Source organism: Cyanistes caeruleus, chromosome 2 (genome assembly GCF_971803275.1).
Source record: "Cyanistes caeruleus chromosome 2, bCyaCae1.hap1.1, whole genome shotgun sequence".
In the NCBI taxonomy this organism is placed as follows: Eukaryota; Metazoa; Chordata; class Aves; order Passeriformes; family Paridae; genus Cyanistes; species Cyanistes caeruleus.
The window spans coordinates 105,622,319-105,646,534 of NC_141702.1; the positions used below are offsets into that span (position 1 = coordinate 105,622,319).

A 24,216-nucleotide genomic window follows, 5' to 3' on the forward strand; every position below is an offset into this window, starting at 1 on the left:
TTGCTGCACTCGCAGGATCGCCCATCAGCAATGGATCCTGGGCCGATACCCCCACTCCTGGAGGCTGCAGTTTAACTACTGTTAAGCTTGAGTGCTGTTAAGCTTTTAGGCCATATTCCTTTTTATCCTTGTCCCTTATGTTCCTTTGTCAAACACACCTAAACACACACACAAAGATAGTTCTTGGTTCATTTCTGGTTTCATTGACTGCATTTTGTTGGTTGCTTTTTTCCTTGTTTTCCTTACCTTAACTGATTTGTAAGTAAGAGTGTGAATGTTGCCAATGAATTTTGTTGAGCTATTTTTTCATATTCAATCTGGTTTTTACCAATAACCTTGCTGGAAAACTTTTAAGCAATCTCAAACACTTGTTTGTAACAAGCTGTGGGAGCATTAGGTACAACCTCGGTTGACACTGAAAAGCAGGAGAGTCATTCTAAAGTGACAAGTTTAATTGCCCATTTTATTACTCTTCTATTTCTTTGACTCTAGGAAGTAAGGCCAAGCTTTTCTTGGAGGCAGAACGTGTGTGAGATGCACTTTGGGATTATCCCATAGCTCTGGGCTGAATGGCACCCAGGAGTACAGACAGATTTGAGGAACCCTCATCACTGGTTGTTGGCCTCACATCCACTCATCCTTCTGCAAACAAGTAGCAAACAACACTGCTGAACTGCTGTCCTGGATAAATATACATACAGATGACTTTTCCAAAGCAGTGCATCTTTTCCCACATGCTCTTCTTACCTATGAAATTGTGATTGAAGACACCTCTGAGCCAGATCGGTGTGAGCTTGCAAAGGGGCAAAGCTTTGGGATTTGGGCACACTTCTCTTTGTTTCTTTGCTCAGGCCTTTTGTGAGCACAGAATACATGCAGGTAGAAAACATTTGACTCTACAGGATCTTTTGGGTCTATTGTCCCCTGTCCTAGTTTAGGGCAAATTTGGGAGAAAAGCTCCAAATGGGGGTTTCCCCAGGGAAAAAAATTCAAATGACCCCTCCCCCCAACTGGTCTGGGAAAAATAATTGCCTTGGAGAGAAGTGGAAAAAGCTGTTTATTTAACAGAAATTGAATAATATTAAACAATAAAACGTCTTGTTGTTCGATGGGATGGTGAATCTAGGAAGAAAAGTCCTTTTCCATGTGGTGTAGTTCGGATTGCTCATGTTCTTCTCAGTCCTTTTGGTGATGGATAGTGCTGAGGCCCAGGCCCCGGTGGGCCAAGGGCTTGAGCTCCTGGGGTTTGTCTGGGTTTGTTTTCAGTCCAAAGCAGATTTGTACAGACCCAGGAGAAAAAAAAAAAAGGTCCAGGGAACTCCTCTGCCTCAGCTAACTAAAACTAACTAAAAGCCAAAGAGAAGCTCTGTCCCGCTGTCTCTCCGTGCTGCAGAGAGCACAATCCAGGAGCAGGATGCAGGGGGGGTGAGTTTTCTTTCAACACAAGCTGCGTGCTTCTTCTACCCCCCATTGCTCTCAGAGCCAGTCTCAAAGGTGAGAGGCCCAGCGAGGAAAGGATGTGGTGAGTCACTGGGACATCAAGTGAGCTGTACTCTGATAACCTCAGCACATCTCCCCTAGCCTAGCAGGTCCTAGTCTCACATTCTCTGCTTGTTTTTTTAAAAATTTAACTTACATAACATTAAAAAAACCCACTGTATCTACAAAAATATATATAAAGAATTAAAATATGTCATCACAATTTAAAAACTACAATCAAAATGTATCCTCAAATGTACATTAAAATATCAGAACACTTCATCCCTACTATACTATATCCCTATAATACACTACTATCCCTATACTATATCCTACATCCCTAACTCTAAAGCCTAAGCCATTAAACCTATTCATCAACCAGGTTCGGAGAGGCAGAAGGTTCTTCCTGAGCTCCGAAGAAAGAGGGCTCTTCTGGACGGGAGGCAAGGACTTCGTAGGTAAGAGCACACATGAAGTATGCAGAGAAAATTTCTTGGCAAGAGAGGAGCCTGTCAGGTCTGCAAAATGGAAACACAAAGTGTAACAGAGAATGCAGTGCAAACCTAAAGCATCTGGAGCTCCATATATCATGGGACAGATTCCTGCAAACTTCTAAATAGCTGCACAGGGAAACCTGCTCCTGCCTGCAGCCACTTGAGGCAGGCCAGGGGACACCCTGCCCCACTTGCACAGAGCTACCACAGGAACAGCCTGGCCTCTGGGCTGGCCTGGGACAGCAGGGAGCCCAGAGCCCTGGGCTTTGCAGCCATGGCTCAGCTGCACATGCAGCCTCCTGCTCCTGTCCCTGCCCCACAGCTGAGCAGCCCTACAGCTGCACGGGGCACTGGCAGCAGCACAGCTCATTGCAGGGGGCACATGCAGGGCAGAACTGTTCCCTGGGGATGTGCACAGGCTCTCCAGGCTGGCACAAGACCCTTCCTCCTGCCAGAGAGCAGCCCAGCTCCCCCCTCACCTGTGTGTGAGGCTGAGCCCTGCTCAGCCTTCATCTTGTCCTCCATCCGGAGTTGCTTCAAGCCCCCCATGCCTTGACAAGGAAGGGCAGTGGAGAGAGCGGAGGCGGATGCAAACCCTTCCTCAGTACTTTGTCGTTGTTGGCACAGCTAAAAAGTCACGTCCGGAGGTGTTGGAGTCAGCTCTTCGTCATCTTCCTGGAGAGCATCAGGCCCTCACCAGCCCAAGATGCTGGAGAGGTTTTGCCGCACATGTGGAGGCTGGCTGGCAGCACACTTCCTCAGCTTGGTGCCCATCACCTTGTAGAGGGCAGAGGCAAGCTTGGTGACCACAGTGCGGATATTGGCGCTTCGTACGGGCAGCGCCTTGTTCCCCAGGAAGGACCAGAGCACGGGCAGGGCGTAGCGCTGGACGACTTCAGGGCTCCTGGGATAAACCCATTCCACAAGCACTGCCGGGAGAGAGACACAAGCTTCTTAACCACCAACCTGAATGCAAACAAGGATCTATTTCTAAGTTTTGCCTCTGGTCCTTCTTAGTCAAAGCATGAGGGGCCTGAAGCAACACCGGATTGAGGACAAGATGAAGGCTGAGCAGGGCTCAGCCTCACACACAGGTGCGGGGAGGGGCTGGGCCACTCTTTGGCAGGAAGAAGGGTCTTGTGCCAGCCTAGAGAGCCTGTGCACATCCCCCGGGAACAGTTCTGCCCTGCATGTGCCCCCTGCAATGAGCTGTGCTGCTGCCAGTGCCCCGTGCAGCTGTAGGGCTGCTCAGCTGTGGGGCAGGGACAGGAGCAGGAGGCTGCATGTGCAGCTGAGCCATGGCTGCAAAGCCCAGGGCTCTGGGCTCCCTGCTGTCCCAGGCCAGCCCAGAGGCCAGGCTGTTCCTGTGGGAGCTCTGTGCAAGCGGGACAGGGCTTTTCCTCTGGAGTGCTTCAAGGGTCTTCATGCCTGGAAATGTCAACTTGTGCAGCTATTTAGGAGTTTTCAAGGAGTCTCTCCTACAAAATATGGAGATACTGATGCTTTAAGTTTGTTTCCTGCCTCAGTAACATTTATTGTTTCTTCTTTGCAGGGCTGACTAGGTTCATTTTTTCCAAATCTTTCCGGCTATCTCCTTCTATGCTCCTTCCGTCCACTCTGTTTCCTCCCAGCTGGAAAAACTCTCAGTCTTCCAAAAGAAGAGAAATGTGCAGAGTTGAGAAGGAGAGTGGGAAAAATGGCAGTGGCTATGAGGAAGACACCAGAGAAAGAGAGGAGCTGAAGTCAAAGGGAAAAAGGTTTACGGTAAGGAGACCAAGCTATGTCCTGTGTGGGAGATTTTCAGTCGATGTGCTGTCGGCAGAGCTTGGTGAGCTGTCCCTGTGAAGTGAGCCCAGGGAAGCAGCTGAGCCAAGGAAGAGCTCAGCTGGACACTGAGCTTCAGGATGTCTTTGCAATGGGTGTGTGGTGCAGACTTCACATTTTCAGTGTGTAACAATAGCAGGAGAGGACTTTGAAGGGTTTCTGGGTTCTCCCTCAGCACTTCCCTTTGCATTCCCAACCCTGGACCATGCTGTTCCATCAGTCTGATTTCTGTTCTCTTGCCAGGTTCCAGTGAAGAACATGGCTAAATGTCTTGAGGCATGAATGGGGACAGGACTGGATGCTTGATGTGAGCATTGTACTCTACTCTTTGCAGGCTTCCTTGCTGTATCCCACAGAAGGGGATAAGAAGAAGGGGTCACTGGGACTGTCTTTGATCCCCCCGATACGCAGGGCAGGAAGTCCCGATGTTGGCAGTGCTGCAGGGTCTCTGCAAAGCTCTCTGCAGCTGGATGTGCAAGAGTCCCAGGAGATGAGGTAAGCCAAGGTGTCTGCTGCTCCAGTGTGCTGTTCACCTCGCTCTTCCCATCTCGTGAGGTTATTTTGCACAGTCAGCTCTTCCATGTATTTAGGCAAACCTCTGTGTATTCAGCATTTGGCCCTATCTGTGGTGATCCAGCCCAATGTCAAACCCAGCACCATATGGCCCAAGAGCAGAGGTGGTGGTGGGGAAGAGGAGGCAGGGCTGAAAAGCTCCTCAAGACAGGTCCTCTTCTGGACCTGGCTGTTGATTCCTTCTGTGATGTTTGTGGTGTCATTTGGGAACTGTATTGCATGGGTCTGGATGCTGCAGATCTTTGAATATTGTGATCCTTCACTGTCAACTTCTGCAGCCACATTAACATGTTTGGGCAAATATTGGAAATTGTTAAGGTGTCTGCAAATTCCAGTGCTCATTGCTTTAAAGTCAGGTGCCATAGTTCATGTGCCAACACTTCTAAAATAATTTTTTTTTTTAAATATACTGACAATCCCCAACACAGAACTAAGTGGGAGTTACAGAAAAAAGGGCGATGAAAACTAGCTTTGGGAATCAATTACTTCATAGATGTAATTGTCAAATTCTGGAGATCATTGTGTGTTGCCAACTGTTTGAAAGAAAAGGGATCCCAAAGTAAACCTAAGGTGCAAATTTTCTGTGCCTGGGCCTCGACTGTGAAATGAGATCCCAGAGATGTTATAGGGTGTATAATCCAATTGATGTTTAATATTTCAATGTGGGCTTCAGATCAAAAAGAGCAAGGTGCTGGAGAAGAGGTACAGGACTGTAGCTGATGGAAAGATATTGGCATGGAGAAGTGTGAGAAAATGTAGCTGTCAAGCTTATCTGAGTGATAACAAAAAAGGAGGGGTCATCCAATTATCATTCACATTGAAAATCTTCTGTAGGACTTTTAAAGTGCAATCTGAATATCCTTCCATAGATGCTATGTGTGAAAAAGCCTGTTTTTTCTTGAAAGATTAAGGAGGTGTAATATCATTCTCAGGAGACAGCAGTGCTCTGACCACATGGAGCACGAGACTGTCACCAGTGTAAGGCACAAACAGGCAAAGTCAAGCTTTGCAGCAGTACAAAAGGAGCTGCCCTCCATAGAGACTCGTGTCTCAGCTCACCACCTCTTGCTGCTTCAGAGGGGCTGTAGGAGCCACTTGGCTCCAAAAGGAGAGACAGCAGAACTGGGGGGTTATGATGCAAGTTGAAGAATGACTGCTGTGTTTCAGCCAGAGCTTGGCCAGCTCTGTCTGACTCCAGCAACTGAGAGCTTAAGGACAATGAATCAGCTTTGCATCTTGTTTAGTTTCTGTGTTGCATTTCCTCCTTCATCAGAGTGACCATGCTAAGAAGGGTTGCCTCCTTTCATGCTACACACATTCCCTCCTTTCTCTTTCTTCCTCCTCATCTGTTCTTTTGTCTTCCGTTTTCTCAAGGTCCACACCCTGCAGCAGAAGTGAAGATGATGACTCTGAAGAAGGAGGTAGGTACAGGACATGTCTGTCCTCAAATGACCTTAAGAATTTTGACACAGAAGTGACATTTTGCCAAGAAAGAAATTTGGAAAACCCGGACTGGAGTTTTCCGGAGTCCGGAATGGAGTCGGTAATTTGGAAAACCCGGTCCGGATTCCCCCGGAGTTCGGAATGGAGTCGGTAATTTGGAAAACCCGGACTGGATTCCCCCGGAGTCCGGAATGGAGTCAGTAATTTGGAAAACCCGGACTGGATTCCCTCGGAGTCCGGAATGGAGTCGGTAATTTGGAAAACCCGGACCGGATTCCCCCGGAGTCCGGAATGGAGTCGGGAATTTGGAAAACCCGGACCGGATTCCCCCGGAGTCCGGAATGGAGTCGGTAATTTGGAAAACCCGGACCGGATTCCCCCGGAGTCCGGAATGGAGTCGGTAATTTGGAAAACCCGGACTGGACCCTGCAAGGGGTGATGTCTGGAGCTGATGTTCGTTCATGGTTGTGAATGGTTGTCACCTTTTGTGTATCTTCTGTGCTACTCCCATTCTGCTGAGATGTTAAGTTCATCAGAGCTTGCCTGGTAGACCAGTCCCCTGACAAGAAACTTCAGTTCCCTTCCCCTGGCTCATAAGTAAACAAAACTGACTAAAATTTAAAAAAAAAAAATAAACTTTTTACAATTTTCAACACTTCCATTGCTTTCACAGCTGCAGCAGAAATCACTGAGTGCTTTGAGTGCAGCTTGTTGGTCACTTCTTCTACCACACAGATCAGCACTGCTTTTAAACCATCTCTGAATGATTTACCAAAATATGGATATGATCCAGTATCAGTATCCAGCTGAGACGGACAAGGACTCTTTAACCGTTTCAGGGTTACAGAGTGTATGTTTATTAGCAGTGCTGGGCCAGTGTGTTGGGTCACCCCCTAATACACATGATCCCGAATACAGGTGAATACAGGCTTTTTATTTACAAAAGTACTGAATGCAAATACATATTCATAACTCAGGTGCCACCCACTCTCTGCTTCCTATGCTAATTAGGGAAAAGCAATTAAACATGCTTGTTTGTTCCTTGAAATGGGTTGGTGGTCTTTTTATGAGCAGGGGTCACAAAAGGGAGGAAGGGATATGGCTCTTCCTCGTTCTGACCTTTCTACCTTTTTAATGCAAAGTGACAAATGGACCCTTGGCTGGGCTCCTAGTTCCATGTCTTCAATGGGTTTCTAATTTGCAATTGTCTTATGTTCTTGAAGTTCCTCACCAGATTCTTTGTTTCTCATGATAAGCCCAGCTGAACAAGCATAAAGTTGACAATTTGTTATTAGCCAGTGATTAACCTCTAATTTTAGCAAGGCCTCTTTATCTACCTTTAATTTTAGCAAGGCCCATCTATTTATTTTAATTAGCTTTAGCAAGGCTTATTTTTAATTAAGACCTTAGCTTGTCTAAAACCTTGAATTCTTCAAAGTTTGTGTGTCATGAACATGGCTATCATTTAAGTCAGCACCTCCAGCACCTGCTGCTTCACTTTCTTGTGTGTGTCACAACTTCAAGGGACAAAAGAATCAAAAATCTATAAATAAAACAATAAGAAAGCTGGATTAAAATGTGTTAATTTTAAGACAGGTTGTAGAAATCAGCACTCAGCAATGTAAAAGATGACAAGTTTGGACTATTTGGAGATTGGCCCAATTTATTGGAAGTTGATTTGGCTCAACACTCACTCTTCCCTGTTCCTGCACAAAGGTACATTCCTTTCTCGAATGAAGATGAAAAGCAACTGAAAAACCCCCAAAACAAACAGATGATTTTCTACTGGATGCTGCTGAATTCACCAAGCTTTGTCCAGCTCCACAGGGCTTGACAGCAGGGCAGTATTCTCAGAAGACAGAAAGTAATTGTAGAAGTCAGGATTGATCTTTTGTACATTTGAAAATTTTCTTGGCGGTACTACTTCCAGTGTCTTTTGCAAAGACTCTGTTATCTTCAGAAGCACTATTCTCACTTAATTGCTTCACTGGGGGCACAGTAGGGATAACGCAGTGTGGGGGTTACACCTAAATGTAAACCCATTTTCTCCACTTTCCCTTTCCTGTTTGTGACTGACATTCAAAATATTCAAAACCCCACTTTTTCCCCACTTTGTGGTCTGCAGATGAACAGGCTGAGGACTAACAGTTCATTCCCAGTGTTGGAAAATATACCAAGTTTAAATTTTTTTTATAACTTTAGTCAGTTTTCCCAGAATCACAGAATGAACTAGTCTGGAAAAAAACTTTGAGATCATGAAGCCCAACCTACACCCTGGGGGTGAGGGAACTGAAGTTCCTTTCCAGTGCATTGTTCCACCAGGTGAGACCCGATGTGTTTAACATCTCAACTTTGTGCGTAGCAAAGAAGACACAAAAAATAGCAGCCACCAAGGGCCATCAACTGACCATCAGCTCCAAACAACAGCCCTGGCAGCATTGGAGATACCTGGTCTGAAAAAGGAGATGAGGACCTGGAGTGGAGTGGTTGATGTTGTTGCGGTGGCCTGGTTGCGAGGTTGGTTTCCAAGGGGATGGTTTTGTGTGTTGTGGTGTGGGATGACATTGGACAGGCTGTTGTTGGCCAAGCCTTTGGGACATGACCTTAAAAGGAGCAGAACTTCATCCAGTGATGGCCCTGAGGACCACAGTTGTCGTTCCGATTGGGAACGGCTATTTAAAGAACAACATAAACTCTCAAGGGAGTTTCACCACGAGAATTCCCCTATTTTATTACTTCAGGCCTGTTTATAGACAGATACGTGGAAGGTACAGAAAGGAAACTCTTACTGGTTAGTAAAGTGCTACATTACCATCATTGGTCAGGGGCTCACTACCCCCCTGACTCTCTCCTGCAAGGGAAAACAAGAGGACTGCAAAACAACACCTGCAAGGCTGTTTAGCGTCCCTGAGAATTGTTTTAATTCCTTCTCATATTTTTCCCAGGCTACTTTCTCAGGCAGCCTGAGGAGCTATGCGGCCTGTAATTTGTACAGGCACTGTGGTTCAGATTTAGCATCCATACACAGTGACAAAACTGCATCAGCACTGAGGAGAATGCCATGGACCAAGACTGTGTAAGATCAAAATGAATATGCATCAAGCTGATGTTACACCAGGGGTATAAAAGGAGGAGCCACCATCTTGCGGATGAGCCTCTGGCAGTCAGCCACCTTCCCAGTGCTGTCCCTTTTACTTTGTGAATTTTCTTATTGTTCTCAATAAAACTTTTGTGAGAAACAGAGTAACTCTTCAGGATTTTTAAAAAGTTTAATAGGAAATAAAGTAAGAGACAAAAGTCCAGCGCTGGGGTGCTCCTGGCAAGCAGCCAAAGAACACGCCAATAGTCACCAATAGTGTTATCTTTATAGTCTTACATTATAGAGATACATGCATATTCATAATGTCCATACATTATTCACACATTCTTGCCAACTGTTTGATGTTATGGGAATTCTTCTGTTTGGTTTCTTCATACTCTGGTTTATCTGCATGATATCCTGTGTGTTAAGTTAATATATTTTATTCCTTCTAGTGTCTCCGTCCCGTAGGTCTGCATCCTCTGATAAGGATTTATAATGTCCTCCTTAAATTTAACATGGTACTTTTTCTAATTGTCCTCCCATGCTCTGGTTTGTGTCGCAAGTTATCTTATCACTTGGAGAATTCAGTCAGTGGAGGAGGGGGGTTAACATGATTGCTTTACACCATTTATTTTTGTTATGTAGAGGTATTTTAACGCACAGTGTTTAGTTAAGGCCTATAATATCATATATTCGCTACACCACTATTTATATACACTATACAGTGCATACATAAACTGACAGATTATACTATACTAAAAAGCAGTTAAAAGGAAATATAAATTGTACCATATCAAAATCTTTGTGATTAATAATAGGAAAAAGCTAATGCATAAATGCAAAAGCCAATACTATATTGTCATCTTTAACACTTTTTTAACTCATTCCCACTTGGGGTCAGAGTGCCATTTTTCTCGTCTGTACCTTTACCTTTTCCTCATCCCTCCTTTCATATCTTTCATATTCCGTATGTCTATCCAACTCCTGCAAGGCCCCACTCTGCCATCTGTTCCCACATCCAGCCACAGTGTCTTGATGCCCCATTGCAGCACACCTGTCAATGCCCCCAGGCTGCTCTTCCAGCACCACAGCCTCTGTAAAGAACCAGCTGCTGGCCCAGTTCAGCAGGCAGGCACAGCTGGGAGGGCACAGGGACGGGCAGGTGGCTGGGGCATCCTGCAACTTCATGGGGCTGGGGAGCAGCCCCCGCCCACAGGGGTGGTGGGGTCAGACACTCCCCAGCACTGAGTGCTGGCTGCCCCACAGCCTCAACTTCGTCCTGCACCTCCTGCACTGGTCCCCAGCCCATGCTGCCGGACCTGCACTTCCACACCTGGAGAATCCATACTCCTCACCACAGACAAACCCAATTAAGTCCTGCGTAGCAAGTAGACAAACCCAAATCCTCCACCCTGGCTCCATAACGTCCTGAGGAGGGGTGGGGGCTTAAGAACAATACCTCCCTGTTTTCCCTCTCTTGGAAACAAGGAATACAAAAGACTTGCAGCTGGCCCTGTATGATACTGAGGATTTTGAAGATAAAGCAGAGAACTTCCCAATCCTTACTGTTCTTTCCTTATCACATAGACTCCTGCTGCTGTCTGCCTTAACCATATTTCTCCACACTCCAATCAACTCTTTCCCAAACTAACACCATATTGGCCCCTCTGGGTATGGGCTCTTGAAACCCTTTCTCAGCACCTCTTGTTGACCCTCTGGGCTTCCATGTCCTTAACTACCTCCAGAAGAATGTTCAAACCATCTCAGCATTCTCCCAAAGGACCCTTTGGAGGTATTTTGGGATCCTCATCCCTATAGTCGAAACCCTTTTTCGACTTTCAACCCTTTTTCAACTTTTTTGTTGCCCACCCAGGGAATCATGCCATGCTTTACTCCCTAAAATTGTACTCCCCAGTGAGATTTGCCAAGACCCTTCTTGGCTTTCCCTTACCATCCTCTCTGGGTGTCTATATCCTGTTGATTCTACAGGGACCCTCCCTGTTCCACCTCTCATCTGTTTCCTAGACAGTCTTGGGAACCCATCCAATCGCCTGGTGCTGGCCAGCACCAAAGGCAGCTGGCCACCAAAACTGGCTGCCTCCAGCTTCTCTTGCCACATGCTGGACCCAGATGGTGGAAGGATCATGGATGAGATCCCAGTTTATAGGAAAATCCACAAATGCCAGAAGTTTACATCCAAAAAGGAGACAGAGGAGTCCTTTATGCAAATAAACAGAGAGAGTCCACCAGGACACACGCCAACAGTGGTTTCTCTTGCAAGGTTTCAGAGGGGGCAGTCTCCTTTTATCCTAAACTCCCAGCTGCATGTTGCCCTCTTGCTTCAATCACTGGCTAAGGTGGGTGCAAACTAAACTTGGCTGAACTAGGAAGGTGCAGCCTTCCCGAACTGCCTACCACATACCTCCCCCTGAACCTGTCATTTTACCCCAAAGTTCAGAAGTTCAGTCTTGTGCAGACCCACTTCTGTGTTTCACAAGCCAAGATGTCTGGGCTTAGTAACAACTTGCTGCCCTAAGTTAGTAGAGACCTTAAAACCAGTTTAAAAGATATTAACACAAATACTTTCAGGCATCAAATTAGTTGTAAAAACATTAGCTTTCCTCTCAAGACTCTGAAAGCAAACGGATGCTGTAGCCAAAACATTGTCCTTGGAATCATAGAGCACTTTCTGGGTGTGTGTTTTTATCTGCTTTTCCATGGCCTTTGGGTGAGCACCAAAGGTGACAGCCAAGGGCAAGTGAGCGGGTGAGCAGCAGAGAAAGGCACGGGGAGAAGGGCAGACAGAAAGGCCCCAGATCCCTGGGAAGCTGGAGACCAAGCATCAGTTGCTGGCTCCCAGAGCCACTGGCAGGGCCATGTCTCCTCCATGCCACTGACACTGCACCTGCAGGGCTGAATCCAGCTCTGCTGGGCTCTGCAGCTTGGACGGCAAGGACACAGACGAGCTGGAGCAGGTGCCGAGGAGGGACTCTGAGATGATGTGAGAGCTGGAGCACCTCTCTGTTGGAGTTGACATTGATGGCTGGGTTCCCCTGGGTTCCCCAGGACCGAGACTGACAAGAAAGAGGCTGTTTTCTTGTGTTCAGGCTTAGTTGTTTATTCTTTCCTTATCTATATTACATATATACGGAGTACAAGGAGCTACATACACTAAGATAGAAAGGTGCAAAACAGAGAGTGAAGAATCTTTCCAAGGTCTTTTATGTGTCAATTTATCCAATAATCAAATGCCAAGTTATTTTTCTTAGTGACCCAATAACCCAACACCTGTGTTCTGCACTGCAGATTTCTTTATCCAACCACTATTACCTAAAAACTCTTAGAAGAAGAAGATGAAGAAGGAAGAAGAAAGGGACAACACCCTAAATCTTCTATACTGTCTTTTGTTTTCTAGTATAGCTTAAACCCTAAATCCTAACTTTCTCACACAGTGACTTAAGAAAACTCTACCTAGACTACACACTCACATTTCCAGTTTCTCCACTTAACTTTGAAAGCTGTCTCCATGGTGTTGTGCTAAACTCAGTGCTCTCTTGGGTGTCAGAGCCAAGCACCACAAATAAGGGCCTATTTTCTGTATCTCTGACCCCAATGCCTCTCCTGCAAGGAAAGCCTGAGATGGGCTTCTTTAGCCTGGAAAAGAGACTTAGGCTTAGGCTTGACTGAACTGTGGCCTACCAGTACGTGACAGCAACTTACAAGAAAGCTGGACAGGGACTTTGTGCAAAGGCAGACAGGGACAAGGACAAGGGAGAATGGATCCAAGCTGAAAGAGAGTAGGTTTAGATGAGGGATTCAGAAAAAATACTCTCTTGGTAAAGGTTTCCCAGAGAAGGTGTGGATGCCCCGTCCCTGACAGTGTTCAAGGCCAGGCTGGATGGAGCTCTAGACAAGCTGGTCTAGTGCAAGGGGTCCCCAGCCACAGCAGGGGGTTGCAACGATGTGATTTTTCAGGTGCCTTCCAAGCCAAACCATGCCATGACTTCATGATTCTGGGATACCTCCCCTCCTCGGTCTCTGTCAGAAAAAGAAACTCGGGAGCAAGTTCCACATTGCAGACTCGGTCCTTTGGCAGCCTGCAACTGTCTCAACAGCGGATGAAAAGAGTTGCCATTACTGACACAATTTATCCTTTCTACTTGAAAATTAAAGGCTCCGCTCTTGTCCACTCTCACACAACCATCAGGACAGGGAATTCTCCCCAGTGATATAGAAAACTCTGTAGCCCACACAGTAAGTTATAAGATTAGGTATGTATTTATTCAGCATGGAGGTATCTCCTCCGAAGACATGCACACCCTAGAGACCTGCCCCTCTCTTTTTATTCTCTACAGACTAGGGCTACACAATACGCCTAATACACATTCATTTCCTAACCCTGCCTGTCCCCACTTCATATTAAAATTAGCTCCACGCCTCTTTGCGATTGCCCACTGCTCCTTGTTGTCACTCTGGTGGTTGTCTGGGGGTCTTTGGGATGAAGTCAGCAATTTTCCTCTCAGTTGAACTTATCACCTTGTCTCCTTATGCATGCTCCTTTTAGTCCTTTGACCATCTTTCAGACTTTGATACCGTTTCTCCCAGCTTAGGGGTCCAAAGAACCCCCTTATCCTGTGGTGCCTTTGTCCTTGTATCCTATTTGCACATTCTAGCTCTTTATCTTATCTTGTAGTCTTGCTCTCCTCCTGCTCTTGTGGGAGCAGTAAGCATTTCATACGGTTTTGTCAGCCTCCCCTCTTTTAGTCAAAGCACTTTTTAATGCTTGATTCCTAATTCTTAATTTCCCTGTTTCACCACGGAAATGCTTCATCACACCCAAGGAAGAAGAAACCTACAAGCTGACATTTTTATGCATTTGTGTGTTGATTTATTTGGTGATTTCTTTCATAGGTATTTATTTCTCTGCTTGTTTCTTTCGTTGGGCGGAGCGCGCGGCGGCTCCTCCCTTGGGCTCGCTGAGGGAACGGACGAACGGCCGCGCGCTCCGGCGGCTCGGCAGCGGCAGCGGCAGCAGCGCCTCTCTCCATCGGTTTTCCGCTCGACTTTCCGCTCGCTCTCCGTCCCCTTCTCCCTCTCACACTCACTCTACTGCCGTCCCGTGCCGTGCCGTGCCGTGCCGTGCCGTGCCGTGCCGTGCCGTGCCGTCCCTCTCAGCCTCTCCCAGCCCGGCTTATGCCGCGTCCCGCAAGGCGCCCGTGGGCGAGTCGGCCCCCGGCCCGCCCCTGTCGGGCCTGCCGCGGTCCCACCTCGGCCAGGTTCTCTCCGCACTGCTTGTGGCGCCTCTGGAAGAGTTTCTGGAAGAGCTCCTCGCTCTGCGGGTGGCGGAGCGGCACCGTCTTTTGGCTCCGCCTGGCGCGGGCCCTGGCCCGGCCCCGAACGAGGCCCCTGCCAGAGCCGCCCCGCTGCCGCCCGGCTCCCGCCCCGTCGCCGGCAGCTTCCCCGAGCCGAGCCCCGCCGCTCGTCAGCTGGGCCGCCGGCCCCGAGTCGCCGGAGCCCGGAGCGGCTCGGGAAGCAGCAGTGCCCGGGGCGGTCGGGTGCTCCGGGCAGAATGCCGAGAGCGCGGTGCCGCCCGGGCGGGCGGGCGGAGAAGCCTCCCCTGGAGCGGCTCTAGCGGCAGGGCCCGCTGCTGGGGAGCGGCGGCTGCGGCAGCGTTTACTCCGGGACCCGGCTCGCCGACGGCGCCCCGGTAAGAGACGGGGCCGGGTCGGAGCGGGGCGGGGCGGCGGCGGGCGGTGAGCTCAGCCAGCCGCTCGCCTTGGCTTGCAGGTGGCCATCAAGCGAGTGTCCCGGGATCGCGGCTCGGAGTGGGCGCGGCTGGTGAGTGAGCGGGGCCAGCGGGAGAAGCCGGCGGGTCGTGCCGAGCGGGGCTGAGGGGAGGCCCGGCGGGCTGGGAACCGGGACACCGCGAGGGGAGAGAGCGCGGAGTGAGCGGGGGCCGCGCAGGGTCCCGAGCCGGGCGACGGCGAGCAGCGGTGGAGCCGGGCAGGGGGTGCTGAAGGCGCGGCGCAGCATCGTCCCCGCTGACGACATCGCGGTCCCCCCGCAGCACGACGGCGCCCTTGTGCCCCTGGAGCTGGTGCTGCTCTGGATGGTGTCGTGCCCTGGCTTCCGCGGCGTCGTGCGGCTCCTGGACTGGTTCCAGCTGCCCGACGGCTTCGCGCTGGTCATGGAGCGTCCGGAGCGCTTTCAGGACCTCTGGTACTTCCTGGACGAGCGGGGCTTCCTGACGGAGCCCGTGGCGCGGGGGCTGTTCTCCAGGTGCTGGAGGCCGTGCGGCACTGCACCAGCCGCGGCGTCCTGCACCGCGACATCAAGGCCGAGAACATCGTCCTTGACCTGGCCACCGGCGAGGCGAAGCTCATCGACTTCGGGTGCGGCACGATCCTCCGGGACACTCGGTACACCCGAATGTCAGGTGAGCCCAAAGCCGGGGCCCAGCCGGGCAGTAGAGGTTCTCCCATTTGCTGGCAGAGGGGGAAGAGGGAGGAAGGGGGGAATCCTTCTTCAGCCGGCTGTAGCCAAGTTACTTTTCGCTGGGGCAGGGGCTGGCTGTTGTGGAATGGGAGCTGGCTGGGAGGGAGGGAGCAGCATCAGCCTGATGAGCTGCACCCCTGTCCCATAGGAACACCAGAATATCGCCCGCCAGAATGGATCCTCTTCGGCTGCTACCGTGGCCAGCCAGCCACCATCTGGTCCCTGGGCATCCTGCTCTATAACCTGGTCTGCGGGCACCTTCCTTTCCACACCAATGAGGACATCATTCGGGGCCAGCTCTTCTTCCCGCCCCGGGTGTCTCAAGGTGGGGATGTGCCTCCTCACAAACTTTTCTATGGGAAACAAAATTCAGCCATCCAGTGTCTCGAGGTCAGGTCAGAGGTGGTGTTTGGGGCTTCAAGAGCACCCAAAATCCTAGATACTAGAACATTTATTCTGAGAGAAATCCTGTGATGTTCACAATATTTGGAGGCTGCGCTTCTTAAATGAACTTACAAAAACTTTGCCTCCCATCCAGAGGAGCTCTCCTTCCTCAGAGCTCCACATGGAAGAGAGAGCAGGAGAATGGGAAAAATGCCAACTGCTATGATGGTGACAGTAAGAAAAAACAGTAGCCGAGTTCAGAGGGAAAAGGACATAAGGTAAGGAGACCAAGCTCAGTCCACAGGATTTACTGTGTGGTAGATTTTCAGTTTCTGTGCTGTAGACAGAGCTCGGAGAGCTTTCCCTGTGGTGTGAGCCCAGGGAAGCTGTTGAGCCAAGGAAGAGCTCAGCTGGACACTGCATTTCAGGCTGTGACCAGAGGGAAGGATGGCCATGGGGAGAGCAGCCCAGAGCCCAGGATTGCCATGGGGTGCAGGAGGAGGCAGATGGACAACAGCTTTGGCAGACTGAATGTCCAGTCAAAGGCTTGGGTACTTGGTCTCAGCCTTGCTGAGAAAGGGCCCCGTGTATCCCTGACAGGAACTGATGTTTTCACTGAAGATTGAACAGGTCCTGATTTGGCTTTTTAGCTGTGCCAGAAATGAAGGGATACTAAGGAAGGGTGTGCATCTGTCCCTGCTTCCTCCACTCCCCTTCCTGGTCATGGCATGGGAGCCCTGGAGCAACTTGGGCAGGCAGAGACCTCGCATAGAGCCGCAGATCAGAGAGCTCTGCTGAACTTCCTAAATGCCAGTGAGTCTGAGATGCTGGATGTGTGGGAGCTGGAGAGCTCTGAGCATCCTGAGAGCTCAGCAGCATCTGTGCTCAAAGGCTGCTGGGGAACTGTAAGAGGGAAGGGCAGCAGCAGAAGGAATGAGGGGCTTGAGAAAAGCAGGTTTTGCCATCCTGCAGAATGGCCTTGTGGGGACTTGGCTAGAGAATCAGTGGTGTCTGTTAGGTGCTTTAGGGGCAGGGAGTTTATAGGGATCTAAACAGCTTCCCAGACATCCAAAAGGCCAGTGGAAGCACTGTCACCTGAGAACATCTTGATGTCACATATGTGGATGCCAACTGGGAATGTAGCCACACTTGTACAGAAGTGAGCATGAGGGGAGAAGTGGCAAATGTGCAACATGGTGTTTCCTTCACCACTTCTCTTTCCATTTCCTGTCCTAGACCAAGCTGCAGCATCAGCTTGACAATTTTTTTCCAGCCAAGTTCTAGCTAAGAGCGTGGCTAAATGTCATGAGGCATCAAAGGGGGAGAGTTGGATGCTTAAGCTGTATACTATTAAAATAATATATTAGAATTAATACATAAACAAAAATTATTATAAGAATGTATATAGAAATATATATTAATAATATCCTATTCTATTCAGGCTTCCTTGCTGAATCACACTGAAGGGGATATGAAGAGGGAGTCATTGTGTCTCCCTCTGATCCCCCCAATATGCAGGGCAGTAAGTCCCGATGTTGGCAGTGCTGCAGGGTCTCTGCAAAGCTCTCTGCAGCTGGATGTGCAAGAGTCCCAGGAGATGAGGTAAGCCAAGGTGTCTGCTGCTCCAGTGTGCTGTTCACCTCACTCTTCCCATCTCGTGAGGTTATTTTGCACAGTCAGCTCTCCCATGTATTTAGGCAAACCTCTGTGTATTCAGCATTTGGCCCTATCTGTGGTGATCCAGCCCAATGTCAAACCCACCACCATATGGCCCAAGAGCAGAGGTGGTGGTGGGGAAGAGGAGGCTGGGCTGAAAAGCTCCTCAAGACAGGTCCTCTTCTGGACCTGGCTGTTGATTCCCTCTGTAATGTTTGTGGTGTCATTTGGGAACTGTATTGCATGGGTCTGGATGCTGCAGATCTTTGAATACTCTAATCCTTGACTGTCAATTTCTTCAGCCACATTAACATGTTTGGGCAAATACTGGCTAATTTAGAGGTATTTACAAATTCCAGTGGTGCCTTTGTAAATGTCAGGCATAACTTCTCTATGCCTGGGCCTCCACTGTGAAATGAGATCCCAGAGAAGTTTTGGGGTATAGATGTATAATCCGATCAATGTCTAATATTAAGGTCAAGGCTTAAGATCAGACAAGGCGAGCTGCTAGAGAAGAGTAATAGGACTATACCTGATGGGAAGATATTGGCTTGGAGAAGTGTGAGAAAATGTAGCTGTCAAGCCTGTCTGAGAGATAACAATAAAGGAGTCTCAGAAGTATCACTCACATTGAAAATCTTCTGTAGAGCTTTTAAAGTGCTATCTGAATATCTTAGCATATGAGTGTAAAAAAGCCTATTTTTTCCTGAAAGATCAAGGAGGTGTAATATCATTCTCAGGAGACAGCAGTGCTCCTACCACATGGAGCACGAGACTGTCACCAGTGTAAGGCACAAACAGGCAAAGTCAAGCTTTGCAGCAGTACAAAAGGAGCTGCCCTCCATAGAGCCTCGTGTCTCAGCTCAGCAGCTCTTGCTGCTTCAGAGAGGCTGTAGGAGCCACTTGGCTCCAAAAGGAGAGACAAGCAGAACTGGGGGGTTATGATGCAAGTTGAAGAATGACTGCTGTGTTTCAGACAGAGCTTGGCCAGCTCTGTCTGACTCCAGCAACTGAGAGCTTAAGGACAATGAATCATCTTTGCATCTTGTTTAGTTTCTGTGTTGCATTTCCTCCTTTATCAGAGTGACCATGCTAAGAAGGGTTGCCTCCTTTCATGCTACACACATTCCCTCCTTTCTCTTTCTTCCTCTTAATATGTTCTTTTGTCTTCCATTTTCATAAGGCCAAGATCACCAGCACATCCAAAGAGGAGAACTCTTAACAAGCAGGTTGGTATAGGGCATGTCTGTCCTCAAATGACCTTAAGAATTTTGACACAGAAGTGATATTTTGAATGGTTGGATAAAAACCATTCTTTTCAAGATTTCTTTCAATTGATTTCAATTCCTTGATGGGCTCAGTGGACTCTTTGAAAAGCCCAATCACTGGGAATGTGCTGTGGTGGTGCAGTGAAAAGTCCTCCAGTGTGAAGTGCTGAGTGGCTGGAGCTGGAGTGGTACCTTGGGGCCCTGGAAATGCAGTGCAGGAAAAGGAAACATTCCTCTCCATCCAGCACTTGCCCTTCATCTCCCTGTAGCCTTTCTAGTGTCACAATTAGTAGACAGGCATTTATCTTGAAATGGGAAATTTTTCCAGTCCTTCGTCTTGCCTTTAAAGGAGAAAACCTTTCCTTGCGGCAGTTTCTGAGCTGAACCCTTTCAGATCTGAAGGAGATCCATGGACATTGTCTGGTTCTGCACTGGGAGAAATAGGGAAACCTCCTCTGAGGGAAAGTCCTTGTGAAATTTCCAATTAAGGAGAAGGAGGTTTCCAAATGGATGCAGCCTATGCAGGGTCTGAGTTTGTCATCCTCTGAGAGCACAAGCCCAAAGCCACCTATGGCAGGTTCACCATGACAAATCTCTTCCCCGACTCTCTCTGCCTGGGTCAGTGCTGCAGGCTGAGGCTGCAGGAGGAGATGCCTTCTGCCTTGTCCCTCCCTCCCTGCCTTGCCTGATCCCTGACAAGTAGAATTGTGCCAGACAAAATGCAGTCTCTGGTGCATCTGTGTCAGCCAATGCTTTCAAGTTGAAAGCCTCAATGAAAGTCAGTTGCTTTTCCTTTTTCATCTCTGGGCATTTACTGATAGGAGAGATGAGACTTGAAGATATAATTTTGCTGCTGCAGGAAAAGGGATCAGATGTCCTGGTCCCTTTGCTCAGGGTTTGTTCTGCCAAATCCTGGGTACAGCCCCTTTGGAAAGACTCCTTAATTGCTGATATGCAGCTGCAATGCTGAATGCAGTTGGGGAGAATTATTGCTCAGTATTGCTCAGGTGACATTTTTGCTTGATTACTTGTGGAAAATGAGCTATTTTATTAAACCTTATCTGTTTCGCTTTTATTACTGACCATATCCTTCTTCAGGAAAAAATACTTGAGATTTAAGAAATATGTACTTTTTTTTATTGTCTGGCTTCCGCTTGATTTTTTCCTCTGTGATGCCATGTAAAGAATGATTAGTTTTCAGAGTTCTAACAGTTCTCTTTAAGAGTGTTTAAAAATGACCTGCCTGCCTCTATTTCCATTTTTTGAATTGTCTGGAACTGCCATGATCAGTACTGTTTTGAGGCAGGTCATGTTTGCATTTGTTTTGGGTGTGTCTGCAGGAATGAATGCAGGAAGTAAACCTCTGTAACAATGAAGTAGAAAAGTGGAACATTTGGATGGCCAATTTTTTGCCTACAGAAGTAGGCTCGCTGAATACAGGGGACATCCAATGGGGAGTGCAAAGCTTCTTTTACCTCTGACACATGAAGCCATTGTTTGTGTCGCAGGATTTCCTTTTTTATGAAGGAAAATATAAACAGCCAAAAAACCCCAAACCTAGAACTGGGTGGGAGTTACAGAAATGAAGGCTGTGAAAACTAGCTTTTAAAAGCAATTACTGTGTAGGTTTAATTGTCAAATTCTGGAGACCACTGTGGGTTGCTAACTGTTTGGAAGGAAAGGGATTTCAAAGTAGTCGGTGGGCAACAAGCAGCACATAAGCAAAGCAGTAGAAGCTCTGTCTCCTGGCTTGCCAGCTCCATACAGTTCAGAGAAATTCTAGTGATTATAATTTCTTGAAAAATAAATAGAAAGTGTTCTTCTGAATAATTCAAAAACCCTTGAATGCCTCACCTTTTGGATGCATTGATTTTTAAGGTGGGAGTTCAGCTAACTCATTTCTTCCCTTGTATCTGATCTACAGCTTCTTCTAGAGACACAATGTCAAGGAAGAAGTGGGCGGACACCTCCCATAAAGAGAGCCCTTTGCAGCCTCTCCATCCAGGTGGCCTCCCTCCCCTGCCTGGCTGGAAGGCTGATGCTCAGACCTCCCACCCTCTGGGCCTCACCTTAGCCCCACCTGGCATGCCCTGCCAGCTGCTTCTGCTAGCATTTAAGGAGCTCTTGATAATACCGTGCTACTTAAACCCACATTGGGATGTAGCTCTGTTGTGGTTCACAATGAAGCAGATTGCCTGCTTTGTTCCTGCCCGCCCTGGTGATCCTGTGAGGGACTGTAATGTATGTTTTGGCTCCAAGAAAAGCTTGGGTTTGCTTCTTAGTGTGGAACAAATATTAGAGTAATGAAATGGACAATTAAACTGCTCACTGTGGAGGACAAGCTCATGCTTTCGTATGTCAGCCTTGCATCTCATGCTGCCAAGGTTTGTTACTCATCATGAAAGAGTTTAATAGAAAAAACCCAGATTCCATGTTGCATCGGAATGGAATTGCTTTAGATCATTAAGAATTCTTATGACATGAACAGGACAAAACCCTTCCAACATTCACTTGCCATTGTCCTGGATTTCTGCAGCCCTGTGTAAAAACTTAGTATAGGCAGAGTGTTTGGAATTGGTTTGGGACTTTCTGAAAGATGTGTGGAACAGTATGCAGGGCTCTCCTAGCAGAAAATCATGCTCCATGCCTCACAGAGTAAGTACTTGAGGAAACAAGTTTGCTGCTCCAGAAATTTCTCAAATCAGTCAATTTGCCAGTAAGAGAAAACAGATTTGGGATGTGTAATCTGACTTTAATTCATTGTGGAGAAAAACAGAAGAGCACTTCTTGTGATCTGTGTGTCTAACCTAAGTGACCTTGCCTCCAAGAACTTGGAAAAGTGGGGAGAGATGGAATCAGTAGCACAAGGATCTGCACAGTGATTCTCCCACAGGCCTGAGGAAACAGCCCACTTCCACTGGGCCACGGCTTTTTAGCCTACATCAAAACTTCATGCTTCAGATTGTGGTGGTGAATCCCCCCAGCCTTGTCAGGCCACACTGTGACCTGAGAAATGCTGGTTAGTCCTTGGCCTTGCTGAACAGCCCCTGGGCTCAGCTCCTCTTGAGCTTATCAGAAACATTGAGCGCCACCAGGAACTTGTGCTGTCTAACGAGCTCCTGGGGTTTTCTATGAACAGCCTTGGAAATTACTTTTCTTGCCTGAATGGCATAACATCCTTCTTCTCACACTTTCAAAGGCCGGGTGCTGACCCAAAGTGCGGCCACGATGAAGCATTTTATGACTGAGGCCCTCTCTCTTGTGGCCCATGAACAGCGGTCCAAAGGAGGCCCTTGGAGCTCTCCTGGACCACAGGGGCTGCCAGCAGCAACCGCCCTCAGAGTGGGGCCTCTCAGAGCCAGCGAGCTCTCACGCTTGCTGCACTCGCAGGATCGCCCATCAGCAATGGATCCTGGGCAGATACCCCCACTCCTGGAGGCTGCAGTTTAACTACTGTTAAGCTTGAGTGCTGTTAAGCTTTTAGGCCATATTCCTTTTTATCCTTGCCCCTTATGTTCCTTTGTCAAACACACCTAAACACACACACAAAGATAGTTCTTGGTTCATTTCTGGTTTCATTGACTGCATTTTGTTGGTTGCTTTTTTCCTTGTTTTCCTTACCTTAACTGATTTGTAAGTAAGAGTGTGAATGTTGCCAATGAATTTTGTTGAGCTGTTGTTTCATATTCAATCTGGTTTTTACCAATAACCTTGCTGGAAAACTTTTAAGCAATCTCAAACACTTGTTTGTAACAAGCTGTGGGAGCATTAGGTACAACCTCGGTTGACACTGAAAAGCAGGAGAGTCATTCTAAAGTGACAAGTTTAATTGCCCATTTTATTACTCTTCTATTTCTTTGACTCTAGGAAGTGAGGCCAAGCTTTTCTTGGAGGCAGAACGTGTGTGAGATGCACTTTGGGATTATCCCATAGCTCTGGGCTGAATGGCACCCAGGAGTACAGACAGATTTGAGGAACCCTCATCACTGGTTGTTGGCCTCACATCCACTCATCCTTCTGCAAACAAGTAGCAAACAACACTGCTGAACTGCTGTCCTGGATAAATATACATACAGGTGACTTTTCCAAAGCAGTGCATCTTTTCCCACATGCTCTTCTTACCTATGAAATTGTGATTGAAGACATCTCTGAGCCAGATCGGTGTGAGCTTGCAAAGGGGCAAAGCTTTGGGATTTGGGCACACTTCTCTTTGTTTCTTTGCTCAGGCCTTTTGTGAGCACAGATTACATGCAGGTAGAAAACTTTTGACTACACAGGATCTTCTGGGTCTATTGTCCCCTGTCCTAGTTTAGGGCAAATTTGGGAGAAAAACTCCAAATGGGGGTTTCCCCAGGGAAAAAAATTCAAATGACCCCTCCCCCCAACTGGTTTGGGAAAAATAATTGCCTTGGAGAGAAGTGGAAAAAGATGTTTATTTAACAGAAATTGAATAATATGAAACAATAAAACGTCTTGTTGTTCGATGGGATGGCGAATCTAGGAAGAAAAGTCCTTTTCCATGTGGTGTAGTTCGGATTGCTCATGTTCTTCTCAGTCCTTTTGGTGATGGATAGTGCTGAGGCCCAGGCCCCGGTGGGCCAAGGGCTTGAGCTCCTGGGGTTTGTCTGGGTGTTTTTCAGTCCAAAGCAGATTTGCACAGATCCAGGAGAAAAAGAAAAAAAGGTCCAGGGAACTCCTCTGCCTCAGCTAACTAAAACTAACTAAAAGCCAAAGAGAAGCTCTGTCCCGCTGTCTCTCCGTGCTGCAGAGAGCACAATCCAGGAGCAGGATGCAGGGGGGGTGAGTTTTCTTTCAACACAAGCTGCGTGCTTCTTCTACCCCCCATTGCTCTCAGAGCCAGTCTCAAAGGTGAGAGGCCCAGCGAGGAAAGGACGTGGTGAGTCACTGGGACATCAAGTGAGCTGTACTCTGATAACCTCAGCACATCTCCTCTAACCTAGCAGGTCCTAGTCTCACATTCTATGCTTGTTTTTTTAAAAAATTTAACTTGTATAACATTAAAAAAACACACTGTATCTACAAAAATATAAATAAAGAATTAAAATACGTCATCACTATTTAAAAACTACAATCAAAATGTATCCTCAAATGTACATTATAATATAAGAACACTTCATCCCTACTATACTATATCCCTATACTATACTACTATCCCTATACTATATCCTACATCCCTAACTCTAAAGCCTAAGCCATTAAACCTATTCATCAACCAGTTTCGGAGAGGCAGAAGGTTCTTCCTGAGCTCCGAAGAAAGAGGGCTCTTCTGGATGGGAGGCAAGGACTTTGTGGGCACACATGAAGCATGCAGAGAAAACTTCTTGGTAGGAGAGGAGCCTGTCAGGTCTGCAAAATGGAAACACAAAGTGTAACAGATAATGCAGTGCAAACCTAAAGCCTCTGAAGCTCCATATATCATGGGACAGATTCCTGCAAACTTCTAAATAGCTGCACAGGGAAACATGCTCCTGCCTGCAGCCACTTGAGGCAGGCCAGG

The 24,216-nt window shown here is 47.8% G+C and overlaps 2 protein-coding genes across 3 annotated transcripts in view; one reads left to right on the top strand and one right to left on the bottom strand.

Annotated features, from left to right (window-relative positions):
* Positions 1 to 1,040: 1,040 nt before the first annotated feature.
* Positions 1,041 to 24,216, bottom strand: part of LOC111943553 (uncharacterized) — a 101,578-nt gene continuing 78,402 nt past the window's right edge. Inside the window, exon 31 of the mRNA XM_086878894.1 lies at positions 1,041 to 1,201. The gene's annotated coding sequence lies outside the window, so the exon portion shown is untranslated. The remainder of the gene's footprint in view (positions 1,202 to 24,216) is intronic.
* The window catches only part of LOC111942001 (uncharacterized), a 235,442-nt gene continuing 215,484 nt past the window's right edge, over positions 4,259 to 24,216 (top strand). Inside the window, exons 1-5 of one of the 2 annotated variants that reach the window (XM_086878880.1) lie at positions 13,882 to 14,602; positions 14,683 to 14,733; positions 14,963 to 15,331; positions 15,539 to 15,715; positions 17,216 to 17,376. In XM_086878880.1, coding sequence (XP_086735006.1) covers positions 15,005 to 15,331; positions 15,539 to 15,715; positions 17,216 to 17,376 — 665 coding nt within the window. In that variant the 5' untranslated portion in view covers positions 13,882 to 14,602; positions 14,683 to 14,733; positions 14,963 to 15,004. Of the gene's footprint in view, positions 4,293 to 5,744; positions 5,792 to 13,881; positions 14,603 to 14,682; positions 14,734 to 14,962; positions 15,332 to 15,538; positions 15,716 to 17,215; positions 17,377 to 24,216 lie in introns of those variants that run through there. The other variant, XM_086878881.1, reaches the window with a different exon arrangement.